The 15,424-nt window shown below is 38.9% G+C and overlaps 1 protein-coding gene across 5 annotated transcripts in view; it reads left to right on the top strand.

Annotated features, from left to right (window-relative positions):
* The window catches only part of ncam1a (neural cell adhesion molecule 1a), a 285,702-nt gene that overhangs the window by 202,838 nt on the left and 67,440 nt on the right, over positions 1-15,424 (top strand). For 3 of the 5 annotated variants that reach the window (XM_085421212.1, XM_085421216.1, XM_085421214.1), the window contains exons 7-10: positions 33-193; positions 801-943; positions 5,925-5,954; positions 10,682-10,832. In XM_085421212.1, coding sequence (XP_085277338.1) covers positions 33-193; positions 801-943; positions 5,925-5,954; positions 10,682-10,832 — 485 coding nt within the window. The remainder of the gene's footprint in view (positions 1-32; positions 194-800; positions 944-5,924; positions 5,955-10,681; positions 10,833-15,424) is intronic. The other 2 variants (XM_085421213.1, XM_085421215.1) reach the window with 1 other exon arrangement.

Raw genomic sequence — 15,424 nt, 5'->3', positions numbered from 1 at the left:
TCTCTTTTCCTCTTTTTTCCCCCTTGCTACAGTAACGGCGTTGTTCTTGAAGACGGCGATAAGTACAGCCTCAATGAGGATGGTTCAGAATTGTTAATAAAACATGTCACCAAAGTGGATGAAGGAGATTACACGTGCATCGCCAAGAACAAGGCGGGAGAGAAAGCGGAGGAAGTCAGCCTAAGCGTGTTTGGTAAGAAAATGACTCCATTTGCTGATGGTTTGCTTAGCATAAAGAACACGGCAGCTGGTTTTTTTGTATCATCTCTGACATTTCTTTGTTGTACTTTGTGCACTTTGCTGCACACTCGTATCCTTACGCGGCTGTGAAACATAAAGTGCAGTATCTCTTTATGAGGAAATTATGTAGTCCTGTGGCTCTGTTATAACTCAGTGGGGTATGAAACCACTCTGTATAACTTGCCACAGTAATACTGAAACGTCTCTATCAGCCATGGATCAAATGGCCATGTCAAATGTGTCATTCACAGTGACGTGATCATTTGATCGCATATATTCATCTGTCAGCAGCTGATGAGTTTATGTGGTGATTTGAACCTAAGAATTTTTCCACCTCTACTATCAAACCCAGTTAATAGAAAAAAGGCAGGTGGATTAGTGGTAATAGCTGTTGATAAATGTCAAGCATCTATTAGCTGTTTAAAAAAGAATAAAGAAACAGATTAAATATTTGAAATTACCCCGCTGACTCTCGTTGGAGAAGGAGCTTTAAACCAAAGGTACCCACATTTATGTGTCTAGAAAACCAATTCTAATAACAGTTTCTGTCCTGCTTCTAGTCCAACCCAACATTACCTACTTGAGTAACCAAACTGCTTCGGAGTTTGATGATCAAGTCACCCTGACATGTCAGGCTTCCGGTGACCCAACACCTACAATTTCCTGGAGTTTTGGAAACAAGGTCTTCACTGAAGGAGAACAGGTAGAGTTGCTGTGTGGTCATGCACCAGAAACCATTTTTTTTTTCCAGTTAATAGAAGTGTTTTAAAAAGCCAGTGTTTTTAGGAAAAGGGGTGCTAATGACAGAGAGGTACCAAAAAATAAAACTACAGTTGTTTGAGAAATTTGCCTAAAACGTTTCTGCTCTTAAGGAACAACATGGCAAACAACAAATAAAAAAAAAATGTCATTTAGAAAAGATAAAGTGGATGAAAGCTAGAACAGAGCCTCCACATAATTTGTACCACTTACATATTATGACCTGCACTGTAATATACAATACAGCACATGCTCTCCAGATTTGTTGGCAGCTGTTATTAAATACAATTTTCAGAAAAAGGCTTCAATTTCAATTTTCAAAAACTCACATGGACATTTTTAAGGAATTTTGTCAGCCATTCACTGACTTTCATTTTTTTAAATTCAGCCTTGAAATCCCACCAATTATTTTCACTTCCGTCACTTTTCATCTCATGGCATTAATAACTAATCAGTTGGCTATTCAACTCCACCCACGTGCTGGGAATGCAGCTAAAAGTGCTTCGTACATTTCTCATTGTTACATGAGTTTGAACTTTGCACAATGAGGTTTTGATGTTGCTTCACGATCTCTCTGAACTTTTGACAGCCTTGTCTTATGCAGCCCGAGTTGCTTTAATGCTTTTGTACATTTACATTGTGACTGATAGAGGAGAGAGAGTGCAGACTTCTTATGTCTCCCCACATGTTTTTAACAGCGCATCTGACACGCTACAACATCTTTTATTCATTGGCTTTTAATGGAAATTTCTTTCCTTTTTTTGTGAATTTACTATAAAAAGTGCTCTTTTAAAATTCACAGGAAATCAAACAAGAGTTTAAAAAACAAAGTGAAAATGATTTAATTGGCATTAGCTTAATTATTGCTATGAATCAGATTGTTGTGATTCCAGTTATGCCACTCTGGCAAACTACTGTGATAATCCACTTTGGGAACGAGTGGGCACTTTTTTCCCAGGATGAACACGATATGAGTAAAGCAGCCACATAAGGGTTATGCATCTTTGTCATGCTTTGGCGTATATCCTAGTTTTTCCTCTTCATGTCCTTCAGGAGCACTGGAGATAACGCTGGATTAAAGCTTTGCTTATAGGATATGGTAAACGGCTTCTTAGGATGTGTAAGCTATGAACACCATTCCTTTCCTTATTTTCTCCATTGCAGTGGTCACAGCATTCTGGCAGTTGCCAGCCTAGTGAGAGAGTCTCATCCGAAGTCTATTGTTATGCTCTTATCAGCTCATTAAAATTGTATAATTTTGAAAAATCCATCTGAACGGTCTATTCTGACAATGCACATGGTGCTAGCAGCAAACAGATTAGTCACTTCAGAGGGGTAATTTTCTGTGAATGCAGTAAACAGTATTAAGATAATTACCTCACTGCCTCCACCAGGTTTTTGGATTCGGGAAAAACATTTCATGCACTGGTTTGTGATTCAGCTTGCGTTACATACTGCCACATGTTTATATTACTTCTAAAAGCACTAAAGTTGGACACTGCATATTTCCCTGATACACAGAACAGCTGGGTTGCAGACTGGTTGCTGGCCTCGGGACATTTGCTGTGGAATAACAGGAAAAAAGCACAATTTGGCATAAAACTTGTTCCTGCCAACAATATGCTGGCATTTAATTAGGCATAAGATAAGCTGTACCCTGTCACTACAAGCAGCATTTAGCATGAAAACCCTGAGTCCATTTTTTGTTTGACTGTTGAGAGGTATTGTAACTCCTGTGAAATATGTTCCCACACAAAAATAGTTCAACAGTGTTTGTTGTCCTGCCATAGCAGACACAGTTGTTCTTCAAATGTTTCAAATGACACAGGTGTGTAAGAACAATAGAAGAACTACTCTTGGAGCTACACACTGTAAATGCAATGAAAGCACCTGTCCTGTTATTTCCCACAGGGCATAAGAGAGTCAGCTGCACAGTATTTTGGGCCATGCTGGCCTACTTCATTTAACATGCTCTGTCAGCTGGTGCATTGTGATGAATTATGTCTGAAAGTTACCATGTAGCTCATTTTCACATTAAATATATCTCTGTGAAATGAACTATTGATTTTTGGTGGAATAATATAAAACTAAAAAGACCATGGTAATGACTGTCTGACAAACTCTCTTCTAGTCATATTGTAAACATTCTCTATACTAATAATTGTAAATATCGTTGATACAGTTGTTTAAGCATTCAGACGGCTAATTGGAGAAAATATAACATTATTGTGAGACTGTGCACCAAATGTGGCAGTTATATTTACAGCAGCAGGATGATTTAAATCAATTCAGTTTTATTTATAATGCACCGAATCCCGACAGTCACTTCAAGGTGCTTTTTATCATTATTTATCTATTACCCCACAGTAATAGAGTGAAAGCTCCAGCATTCAGATGACCCCATATGAGCGAGCACTTAGTGGCAGTGGGAAGGAAAAACTCATTTTTAGCAGGAAGAAAACTCCAGAACCAGGCTCAGGGAGGGGGCAGCCATCTGCTACGACTGGGGAGAGACATGGGACAAAAGACACACTGTGCAAGAGAGCCAGAGATTAATAATAACTAATGATTAGATGCAAACAAGAAACACTTGAGTCCTAATAGTTAAGCTTTATCAAAAATGGAACGTTTTAAGCTTTACTTTTTAAATTTAATTTAGAAGTTTACACAGTGTGTGTCCAAAATTTAAGCTGGGAGCTGGTTCGACAGACGAGGGGCCTGCAGCTGAAGCTCCCACTCTACTTTTATATCCTATGAAGTAAGCCTTCAATCCAAGAGCAAAGTGTTATAATGGGGGGGGGGGGAGATATGGAACTATGAGGTCTTTAAGAATGGAAAAAACTGTAGGATATTGTTGTTTCTGAACAACATTGTACTAAAGAAGAATGTGTTATTTATTCAGTTCTTGTAATGCAGACATCTCGTTAAGTTGTTCTTAAACTGAGACGGATTTTATTTTAGACTTAATGGCAAACTTGTGCAAATTATCCGTTCACCACTCCGGTTGTGCTGGAAAATGATCAGTCTGTACATTTGAGTCAGTTAAAATATTCTCATATTTTCCTATTAACTGTGCAATTCATCACTGCCAATCAGCTGCGGCAGCCGTGACTGTATTGCGACTTTCTGAATGTAATCTTCCACCTGCAAGACAGGACTTGCATGTCGTATTCATAGTTGCCACTGAATGTCTTCTATTCACAGGCTGTCATCATCCCTCTCCTCCCTATCTATCACTGTCAGATACATTTTGATTTAATGTTGCTGTAGTCAGAAAATCCCGCTGATCATTTGGTAATAGCTGTCACTAATTTTCATTGGATCTTCATTCATCATTACTTTCCTGTTTGCCACGCTCTGTCTTCCATTCACATTCTAGTTCTACATTCATACCAGCCAGGGTACGAGAGCACAGACATATTCATAATGATGTGCAATGACAGAACAGGAATTTTTCTGTCTTCGGCTTCTTCTTTTGAATATTACTGGCTTGAGAAAAACACAGCTAATGGCGTCATTGTGTAATGTATGATTAAGACATCATCTCAGTTCAGCTGAAGGTCTTTGTGGTTTGAATGTTTATACCACATGATAGGAATCTGTACGTAGTTTATATTAATAGAGGATAAGTGGTGGAAGTCAATGTTCTGTACTTACATGAATGAGTTAATCAAGATACATACTGTAAGCCATGATGAGAAAATGTGCTGATTAGGAAACAAAGTCCCTAGGTGCCGGTAGTGGTTCTTGTATAATTAGTTGCAGTGCCTTGTTTTCCTTAGTGTGCCTCCAAATTCTCTCTTATTAGAGTACATTAATTAATAACTGGCCCCATGCAGCTCTAGGAAAATGTGCTCGAGTTTGGCATTTTGACCATTTCTGTTACTTCCTTGATTGCCAAGTTGGAAAGCCTGGCCCTCATCATAACAGTCATTTTCACATCAAGAAAACCTTGAACTAGACAATGCCAAATGTTCAGCTAGCCTTTAATACATCAACAGAGGGATATAATCTATTTATGACATCATTGGTCTTAATTGTTTAATTATAATAAATAAAGCTTTGAATGAAATTATTCAGCTGAATCCAATCTGTAGTTTTCATAAACAACATCAGAACAGTGCCAAGTCCCGCTTCTAGAAATCTTGTAAAAAATCACGGCTGTTTGCCTGAAAGGCAAATCGGTAACTACCCTTGATATTTGCATTTGGTATTCTATCTTTTTTTAAATTCTAGTTACATTACTGCAAGATGGCATCACCGATTTAATACAAATGCAGAAATCTTAGATGGTTTATAAAAGAGCGCCTAAGGTCTTTACCACTCTGATGTCAGCCACTGGTTTATTAAGTCCCATTTTGAGTATTTGGCTGTTCCCATTTGGCATTTTTGGAATCACATATGATTAAGCAAGAAGTAATCTGAGAAAATGAGGATACACGTTCATGCGTTTTTAACTTTTCTCCCACAAGTAGCTACACCTTTAATTCCTCATTCCTCTGTTACCTATTTTACTCAAAATGTGAATATTTTATGAGCATTTCTTATTAAGGACAGTGCTTACTGAAGTCATTATGTGCAATCTGCTTACCTCTTCATGCCTAGAGGCTACTTCCATCTTTAACATGTTGTGCGTTGCAAAAACAAAGTAAACTATGATAGCATTTAAAAGACAGATAAAAACCAGAAACTACCAAGAACGGAGAAAACGCGCTTGTAGATATTCTGGAAATTAATTGGCAACAATGTATTTGCTTGAGTTTGCTTTAACAATCTAAAACAAAACCATGGAACGGTATTTAAAAGATTCAGTCATTGCACATTGAAGCCAGTCTGCATTCGTTCTATGTGGGTCATTTCCAAAAGCTCACTTTGTTCCACTGTGTCGCTGTTTGTCTTTGCCTCTTTGCTTCTGTCCTCTCTAGGCCTCTTGGACTCGACCAGACACATACGAGGTATGGCTACCAAATATCGTAGCCTGATTCTAGATGTACTAGCCCAGACTTGCATCATAGACTACCACTTTTACCCCCACCACCTTTTTTTGTTTTTGTTTGCAGAGCAGAAGTGTTATCACTCAGCCCACATTTAATATGCACCATATTTAGTTTTGCGCTTAATGTGTAGACTAATAGCCACGTAGTACAGTTCATTTAATACATTTAGTTCCAGTATGCATTTAGACTTGCTCCATTAGTTTATCACTGTTTATTTTTGTCAACAAATTTCCATGTGAGACGCAGGCATCTCGGTGTAGACCAAGTAGCTCCATTCTTTGTTTCCTGCTGCACAGTGTGGTGAATGCTCAGACTTTGCATGAAAAAAAGATGAATCCTGTATTGTTGATTGATCAGCAGCTGGACACCCAAAAAAAACACACTGTCTGCTCTGCTGTGAGCAAACTAACTCTAACTCACCAAACTCTAGCAAATAACAGAATGGATTTTAATGGTGTAGCCTTCTGTCATGGGCCAGGGGCCTGCATGTTTTTGTTTCAACTGTGCACTGAAGTAGCTGCCTCATTCAGTCACCTTGGGGCCTCATTTATACTGTGGTCTCACTAGGTCAGCTCACCCAAATGGGAAAAAAAGTCTTCCTTGCCCCTGATCATATGTAGCCAAGTAGAGAGTTTTGATTTTGTTTCTCCAGGATTTGAGAGGTTTTTTTTCAACCTCTAATACAAAGAAGGTTGACAGAATTCTGTTTGCATTGTCCACTTTTAAGGCTCATGTTTAGGTAGAACTCTTAGAATGGCATTAACAAGCATTTTTACAGGGTAAGCTTAAGGATGCCAAGTGTGTTTGCATTTTTAAAAAATCCCAAAGCACTTGAGCTTCCTGTTCTGTTGTTTGGCACAAAAGAAAAACATGCAAACTCTTGGCCTGCTGCAAAAACAATTACTACCTTTGGATAGAACTGACACAGTACAATCAGCTCACTTCACTCACCACTGTGACAAGGAACCAAGCTAAGAATTAACTGTCATATTCAGCATCCATAACACACAGATTCAGAGTTTTGACAAGTTTGTCCTAACTGGCTTCAATAACGTGCTTCAATCAGTCATAGCACTCATTTCCTGCTGATGTAATGCTGCAAAGTTTTTTTCCACACGCCTGTTTAACATAGCCTTATCCCAGCATGTGACAATAATCACGTCACCTTGTTGGGCTGTTGACTGGGTTTTAAGTTGCGTTTTATGGATCTACTGCTGTGACCTATGCTTTTATGTTTTAGCGGGAGCACTTTCACATTTTTTCTTACCTCTCTGAGCCCAGTCTAATCCAAGGGTCACTACAGATTTTTCAGTACTTGACATCCTTGACTGTGCACTTCATTACAGAAGTTCAATTAAAGACTACTTCTTTGGTGTTTTTATTGTTGCTATTACTTTGTTCTAGTGATTTACTGATGCTTTTGCTTGCTTGCTTATGTAGGAATACATGTGAGCAAAGAGGTAAGGCTAAAGACTGCATCTCAGTTGAAAGAAGCTTTTTTTTGGCTTTGTATGATGTCAATGAGAGCAGCTATTCCTTACGACAGACCTATGCAAAGACCTATATGAAGAAAGCTATCCTAAAGGGAGGAGTAAGGGATCTACATTTGCCTGTTTTAGACTGAGGGGCTGCACCTAGGCCCAGGTACTTTGAACTGTGAATCATGCAGACTACTTCAATAAATTCCAAGAATAAAGCCATAGAGTTAGATGTGAACAAACGAGCCCATTAAATATTTTTCTTGTAGGCCCACACAGAAAGTCAGCTGTCAGCGAATGCACTTATTGCGGCACAGAATGGATCAAACAGATCTTCAGTAATAGCGTCGGCCTTGCTTTCATTGGACGTTAGGTGAACCGAGCTGACAGGTGTTAATCAGCAACCCTAAAAAGCAGTCATTAAACAATTAGTCATAGAAGACAATCGAACATGAAAGGTGAAATTATGCTAAGGACAACAGCAAAGCCTTTTCACTTTATCTTTATTTCATTAAGAAGTGCACTTTGGAAGACAGTTTGACACTTAAACCAGATAAAAGTCTGATTATTATAACCTGCCTACTGACTGATTTTCAACTCATAAGAAGATCATATGACCATGTTGTTGACTGCTTGTTTTTCTTTTAGCAACTCAGTGCATGTTAAGTAAAGACAATTATAGATAAAGGAAATGGTTTAATAGAACTCTATTTACCACTTGCCTTTAGTTACCCGTCTCCTTAAATTAACCGTTGTCTTAAAATCGTAACCTTTTTCCCGCCTCAACACTTTGGAGGGCTTGAGAATGCCAAGTAGAGAAATTGCACTTACTTTTCTTGGTATACTTCTCCTTGATGAAAGATTTGACAGTGGAGAAATTAAAAGAATTAAGGACAGAAATAGATGGGGAATGATAAGCAAGCAACACAAGTCCCAGGCTGGATTAAAAGTATGAATAGCCTACCCCTTTGTATATTCATGTTCTGTTCCTTAAACCCCTGGGCCATCAGGGTGCTCCATAAATCAACATTCTAGAAATTAAAGTTGACAAGGACCACTCCCAGTAGTTTCAAAGTTAAATTTTTGGAGGAGGCACAGGTTTGTCCTGTCCGTCAGGTGTTCTCCACAAATATATATCTTCATGTGCCACGTTGTGTTAAAGGATCCTGATACCAAATTGGGAGACAGTTACTCATGAGCTGAATTCTTGATGTAGCAGAGTTCATTTTTTTTAAACTGTTGGCTCAGCTCGCCGACATCTGCTTTGTTAAAAAGTTCTATTTTTAGCTGCCTAAACTGCCTCATTTTTTTCAAAGGAGGAGGTGGTTATAAAATTTCAGCATGTTATTAATACAGCGCTAACATCGTTTTATTGAGCTAGTATTTTGGGAAGATAAAGCATAAATGGCTCTTGCACCGTGATTGCTGAGAATAGCAGATCTACATCTAATGAATACACAGACAGAGCCTGTGCATGTTATGCCTGACAGTCTCCCTCTTCATGTAACACTTGCCGGACAGAATGTACGACAAGCAAAACACGTGTACAAAGATTTGCTCTGCAGATCAAATCAGCAGTGACTGCAAAATACAAGACACTGAAAAAATCCTGTCCATACATCGCCTTACAAGTCTACCACCATAATTCATTTTTGTAATTAAAATTATTTGGTTAATGAATGAATCCTGTTCAAAGGTCTCCCCTCTCCCTGCTACCTGTGCTGTATCATTAAAGCATTATTCTCTATTAACCTTTTTTCCTGTTTATATTCCACCAGTGTACCCAGTACAGCTCTTTCCTGTGTTACTGCAGTAAGACAAGATTAATGCTGCCCTTTCAAAATGTTCCAGGACACTCCCTCAGATCTTCCGTAAACAGCAGAAATATTTCTGCCACATCTGCGTCACCCTGCTCTGCAAAGAAAAGCTGTTTTTGACGTAATACTTACACAACAAATATGACTCGGTTATATACTACATCTATATTCTAGTTTACCGGCCAGAGCTTTGCACGCCGAAGCTCTAGCTAGAATGCCTAAAATAAAAAGCAAATACTATGGCACCTAGAACGAAGATGTATATCTCCTTTTTGTGTCGCCTGTGTCCCCCAAAGGGAAGATAAACTGTTACAGGTTTTTTTAACAGCCATGGGTTTTATAGGCTTGCAGTTTTATTAATCATTTCATAGGGCTTCTCTTTATTACCGATGTTGTTTTTTTCACCTACTGACTTTCACCATGCGATTTCAAAACAAATATACTTTTTGTCTTCGCAAAAACGGTGCAGAACTTGAAGCCCCCCCTCTGCTTTGGGCTTGTATTTGCATCAGGTTACATGCACAACAGAGAGAAGCTAGGATCCACTGCATTTGTTAAAAAAAACAAATGAGGTCGTTGGGCCACTTTTGATGTCAGCTGCACAGCTGTTAAGAGATCACTCTAAGTAAGGCATAACACATGCTTGGAATAGCAGTATTAGCTCAGTAGGCAGGCTAATAAATGTGATCTCTTAATACAAATACAAACCAGATTTAACAAGCTGTTTGTTAAAAGTGCAGTTATACTGTTCCAAGTGCAATTAGACTGCCTGTAACCCTGCAACCAGACTGCTAAATGGTAAGGACAGCAATCGAGTTTGCAGGTTATTAGCCAGGGCTCTGACGCTGGTTTAATAGTTATCCCAGCAATAGTTTTTCAGAGGCCAGGATGTCCAGTCTGTTGCTGTTTATATATATATATATATATGAGAAAAGAATAAATTTTAGCAGCATATTTGTAAGATTTTTATAACTAACGTTATTTTTTTTAGGATTTAAAGGAAGGATTTGTTTGCTCCTGTGGCACTCACTTCACACAAACAAAAAAAACATAGAATAAATTTAGCCTTATCAGCTAATAGCATCCAAGGAATACTAAATTCTCTCTCAGAAGAGTTCATTGCAGTTGTAGCTTTTATGTTGTCTCCATCCCGCTGTTCTTGTGGTATTTCTGCACTGCAGTTCACATGGCTCACCTGTCAGTCAGTCGTCACATTTTTTTTCTTTTTTTTAACTCTTGCTTTCTCAGTTTATAGTTCCCACTTTATCTTCTACTCATTTGTCCCATTTGCGCTAGCAAAACAACAAATACAGACTGACCCTTTAGCCCTGTTTTATATAAAACTACCTGTTTATAAGTGAGAATAATTTCTTTCTCTTCTTCTTTATAGAGCCTTGATAGAAATGTGGTGGTGCGCAGTCATGCACGGGTGTCCTCTCTCACCTTGAAAAATGTCCAGTTTACATATGCTGGACAGTACCTCTGCACCGCCAGCAACTCCATCGGCCAGGACGCCCGGCACATGTACCTGGAAGTCCGCTGTAAGTCACAAAACTCTGCCTGGCCGCACGCTCCAGTGGTTTATCTTTGCTGTCAACACAGATAACCATAAGTTTGCACTGTTATATGTACAAATATGAAACTGATAAGAGCTGCTGTTGCTGCTGACATCTGCTTAATAAAATGTCATCGTTTTAACGTTTCATTTTAGTCTGTTGGAAACGGGGTAGGAGTAGTGTCTAAAAGAATTCTTTTATGGAAACTCTGTTGCTACATTTATCTTTTATAAGTTGTTGCATCAGCCAAAAAACAGTCTTCAAAGAGCATGTTAAAAGTGTTAGTTACTATTGTTAAATTACGAAAATCTGTTAACCGTGATACAATATACTGATTTATCAGGCAGTGAAGGTCAGTTTGTTCCTGCAGTAATTCATTTCTTTCCATATATGGAGCCCAGATGTTTTTTTTCGACTTCTATCTGTGCTCAGGCACTGGATCTTTTTTTTTCTCTGTCTCCAAAAATGGTTTCTGACAGCACCTAGAGAACTTTCTCGGGTTTTGTTCTTTAGCTGATGGTTTTAGCTGTAGGCAAGGAAATCTATAGCACTAGCAATTTAACAGTAAGAGCAAGAGAGCATGTCTCTCCAGTCAAGAATAACTTGATACTCATGACATCGATTTAAACCACTGCTGCCTTGTGGCTGCCTTGCATGTGGAAATCTTTTTCTCATCTCACACAGATATTTCTCCTCATATGCATGTTTAATGCTTATTCAAAAAGGTGTCTCTAGATGGAAGGTCTCAGTGTGACACCAAAACCTTGAGCTGGTTTCACAAAGAGAGGATAGAAAAGCATTTAGACATTAAAGAGGCAATGTGTGCTGTCAGGTGTAGCAAACATTAGATAAACTGTGCTTGGTTTGTCTAACATTACTTCATTATTATTTAATTTATACCAAGCTGTTGACAGCATCAATTTTCAATTCAATTCAGTTTTATTTATACAGCGGCAAATCACAACACCAGTCGCCTCAAGGCACTTTATTTTGTAAGGTAGACCCTACAATAATACATACAGAGAAAAACCCAACAATCATATGACCCCCTATGAGCAAGCACTTTGGCGACAGTGGGAAGGAAAAACTCCCTTTTGCAGGAAGGAACCTCCAACAGAACCAGGCTCAGGGAGGGGCGGGGCCATCTGCTGCGACCAGTTGGGGTGAGAGAAGGAAGACAGGATAAAAGACATGCTGTGGAAGAGAGCCAGAGATTAATAACAAGTATGATTCAATGCGGAGAGGTCTGTTAGCACATAGTGAGTGAGAAAGGTGACCAATGTTATCGCAGATAGTAACAAGATCAGTTAAAGTCCTTAAGGGTGAGGGTATCATCTTCAAGCCCATTCTCAAATTAGCTGATGCATTAAAAATGACTTAACAGCACAAAAGAAACAAAAGCAAACTTCCATATGTCTAAATTTAAAATAACATTCTTATAACATTGTGTCGTAAGTGTTTTTAAATGTACTACAGCAGTTACAGGTAATTAAGAACAACTCTTCAGGAAATCAGGTATCAACCCTGCTTTTGGATCCTAGTTCTTACTGATGTCTTTTTAATATCTATCTTCTTTTATTTGATATGAAGAAGCCTCTAAAAACAATCTATGGTCATTGTCAGCCTCTCTGGCTTTCCATTAGCACTACTCATGTGCAGTGTCCCTTTAAGCTCAGTTTTTAAAACCTTACAATGTAGCTACAGCCCATTGGCTCACAGTTTGCCACACACGAAGAATCAATCAGAGGCGAACTAAGATTTCAGTTCAGAATCATCCAGAGCGCACAGCAGCATATCAATGACTAACCTCGTGTTGTGGATGGATCATCTCAGATGTTCTCTTGACTGAAGTTTGGTCATTTTTCAGCATCTTCCTTCTGTCATATGGTTGCATTTGTCTCAGCCCATCAGGGACAGTCACATTACCTTTGATGGAGAGTTAACATTCATCATCCATCTTGGCATGGTACCAGTCAAAAGGTACACTCAGGGGTACACAGCAGATTTTAAACTTCCCTTTATTTTTGAGCAACAGTATTTGAATATACTCCATAGTGTAGCTGACGTTGTTTCACGTAGGACTAAAAATAAGTTCTGGATCTTAATCGTGGGCATTTTTCACATCTGTCTTTGCAGGACTGGACATGTTCTTTGAAGCTTGCAAGAAATGCTGTAAAGCCTAAATTGTACTTTCTGCAGCTGGTCAACCGTGAGAGTCTGTGACACTCCAAGTAAGGGTCAACAGTGCGAGACTGTTGGCCCCTTTGATCTTTAGGGCGGTGTACCAAGAGAATTACAATTTCAACAAGTTTGATTTTTTTATATAGACACTACAAAGCTCCAGTGTGCTACAGCAGCGGTCCGGTTTATGCCCGACAATATTTTTCACGGACCAGCCTTTAATGTGTCGCGGATAAATACAACAAAATAAAACTAGTACCGGTACCGAAAAAAAGAAGATTTATTCATAACACACTTGAAAAGACCCAGGAAAACAGAGTTAACGATCAAAACGATAACAAAATAACGCTGAAAACCGATAAAAACCCTGAAAACCATACATTTCACATCTGAGCCTCAACTCTCGCGGCCCGGTACCAAATGACTCACGGACCGGTACCGTTCCGAGGCCTGGGGGTTGGGGACCGCTGTGTTACAGCACCAAGAAAAAACAAAATGACCCTAATAGTACAGTGTATGTACCCTGGTGATGGTTTAATGCTCCATCAGCACCAAACTATAAACTAGTGCTTTGATGTGTATAAAATTATACTTGATCTCATTTTGACGCCTATCAAATGTTACTTAATTAACAAAAAAAAAGATAGAGAGAGAGAGAGAGAGAATGAGAGAGGGAAATAAGGCCAATGGATGCTTAATTGGATTAATATGCCCCTGTGCTCAGTGCGCTTGTAATTTGCTTAGAGATATAATCACAATTCAGCATTGATAGAGATGTTTAAGGGCTTGCTAGAGTAATCATCAAATTATCAGGTAGCTGATTTACTGTTGCCAAGCAATTATCGATAAGAAAAGGTGCTTTGTCGTGGGCACAGCTCTCACTCACTGTCCCCTCTATCACCGCTCACCCACTCACACAATGGAGACGTTATCGAAGCATGGAAGTTCCTATCTGCCTCACAGCATGATCCCATTAGCTAGGCTGAGCATGTCTAGGTTTGTTCCTGAAGGACTGATAGGAAACTGTTAATGTCCTTTCTGTTTGACTTCCATTTTGTCAGAGGTTGAAGTTTGTTTAACATGAATGTCTAATGAAAACACTGTTTGAGCTCCAAGCAGGTCACCTGTTACATACTCTTTCTGATTCTCCTAGTCCTGCTGGATGGAGAATTAGAAATTGTAACTTTAGATTTTGCTTTTTATTACAGACTTATGCATGGCTTTTTTCCCCTGCGGTTGTTAAGAGCTGAATATCAGCAAGCATGATGATATTTTAGTATTGAGGCTGCACAGAGCCATTGTTGGCTGCCTGTAGTTCTATTGAAGAATAACCTCTGCAATAGCCAATTATTCATTCAAGTTAGGATGTCCTGATAGCCAAAGACAAGCTAATTCACCTACTTGGTGTATGGGCATAAGACAGCATTTCTTTCTGCGATACTGATATTGATTACATATTGTATGAAACTGACAGATCAATGAGAGAAAGAAAAACTAATTCATACTACAGATTAATTCCCCAAAGAAGCTGAACAGGAAACACTTTGAATGTAAAATAGTTCAGGGGTTTTTGGTTGGGAGTTTTATGGAGTATTATTTCAGTGTTCCACTAAAAAAGACTAAATTCCTTCTAATAGTAATGCAGTCTTTAATAGTAATGCAATTATGTGTAGTAAGTATCGCTGTTGCTGCCACTTTTGTATGAATGTACTAGTCATGCAAATGTGACGCTGTCATCTTTTTTGTATAACTATTGCATTTGTATGCACTTTGTTATATGATATCATTATGGGCACTGTGCAGTCTATTTAATATACATGAGCTCTATGCAGCCTACTTGATATGTATGAACCCTATGTGGCAGATGCATTCCTCCTATGTTCACCTATACCAGGCTAGCAGCCTGCAGAAATCAAACAGGCAAGTCGCAGGCCCTATAGAGTCAATGAGACCAAAAGCAGCACTGACAGAAAGAGTGAGAATCTAATCAGAGCTGCAGGAGATGGAACATCTATTGACTCAGCCTTGTCCATCAATCCCAGCCGCAGCATGCTGCAGACTTTTAAAGGATAGGGTCAGAAGTAAAGCCCTGGCAGTGTCAGGGGCCACTGCATTTTACGGCACTCGTGAAGCAAAGCATACTTCACTGAATTTAAAATCAATGCTCAGTGATTTGAGCAGGAGATTTTAAAAGGAAACAATGAAGGGAAGAATTAATTAACTTTACCGTCCGTTACCTTTACTCTTGTCTGTTTTCCTGTCAAAAATTGGGGTGCAGTGTAACAGGTTTGGCTATATGGTATCAACTCATTTCATGTAGGAAGTGAAAATAGCTTGGTCAAACTGTTGCTTGGTTTCAGTCGTTTATTTGATTTTTGCTGCATAATCCATAAGTA

The sequence above is a fragment of the Rhamphochromis longiceps genome, linkage group LG10 (genome assembly GCF_057381845.1).
Source record: "Rhamphochromis longiceps isolate RC_006_pf linkage group LG10, R_longiceps_female_GT1.1, whole genome shotgun sequence".
NCBI lineage: Eukaryota > Metazoa > Chordata > Actinopteri > Cichliformes > Cichlidae > Rhamphochromis > Rhamphochromis longiceps.
Note: the sequence above shows the minus strand (reverse complement) of the source record. Positions and strands in the feature narration are given on the sequence as shown.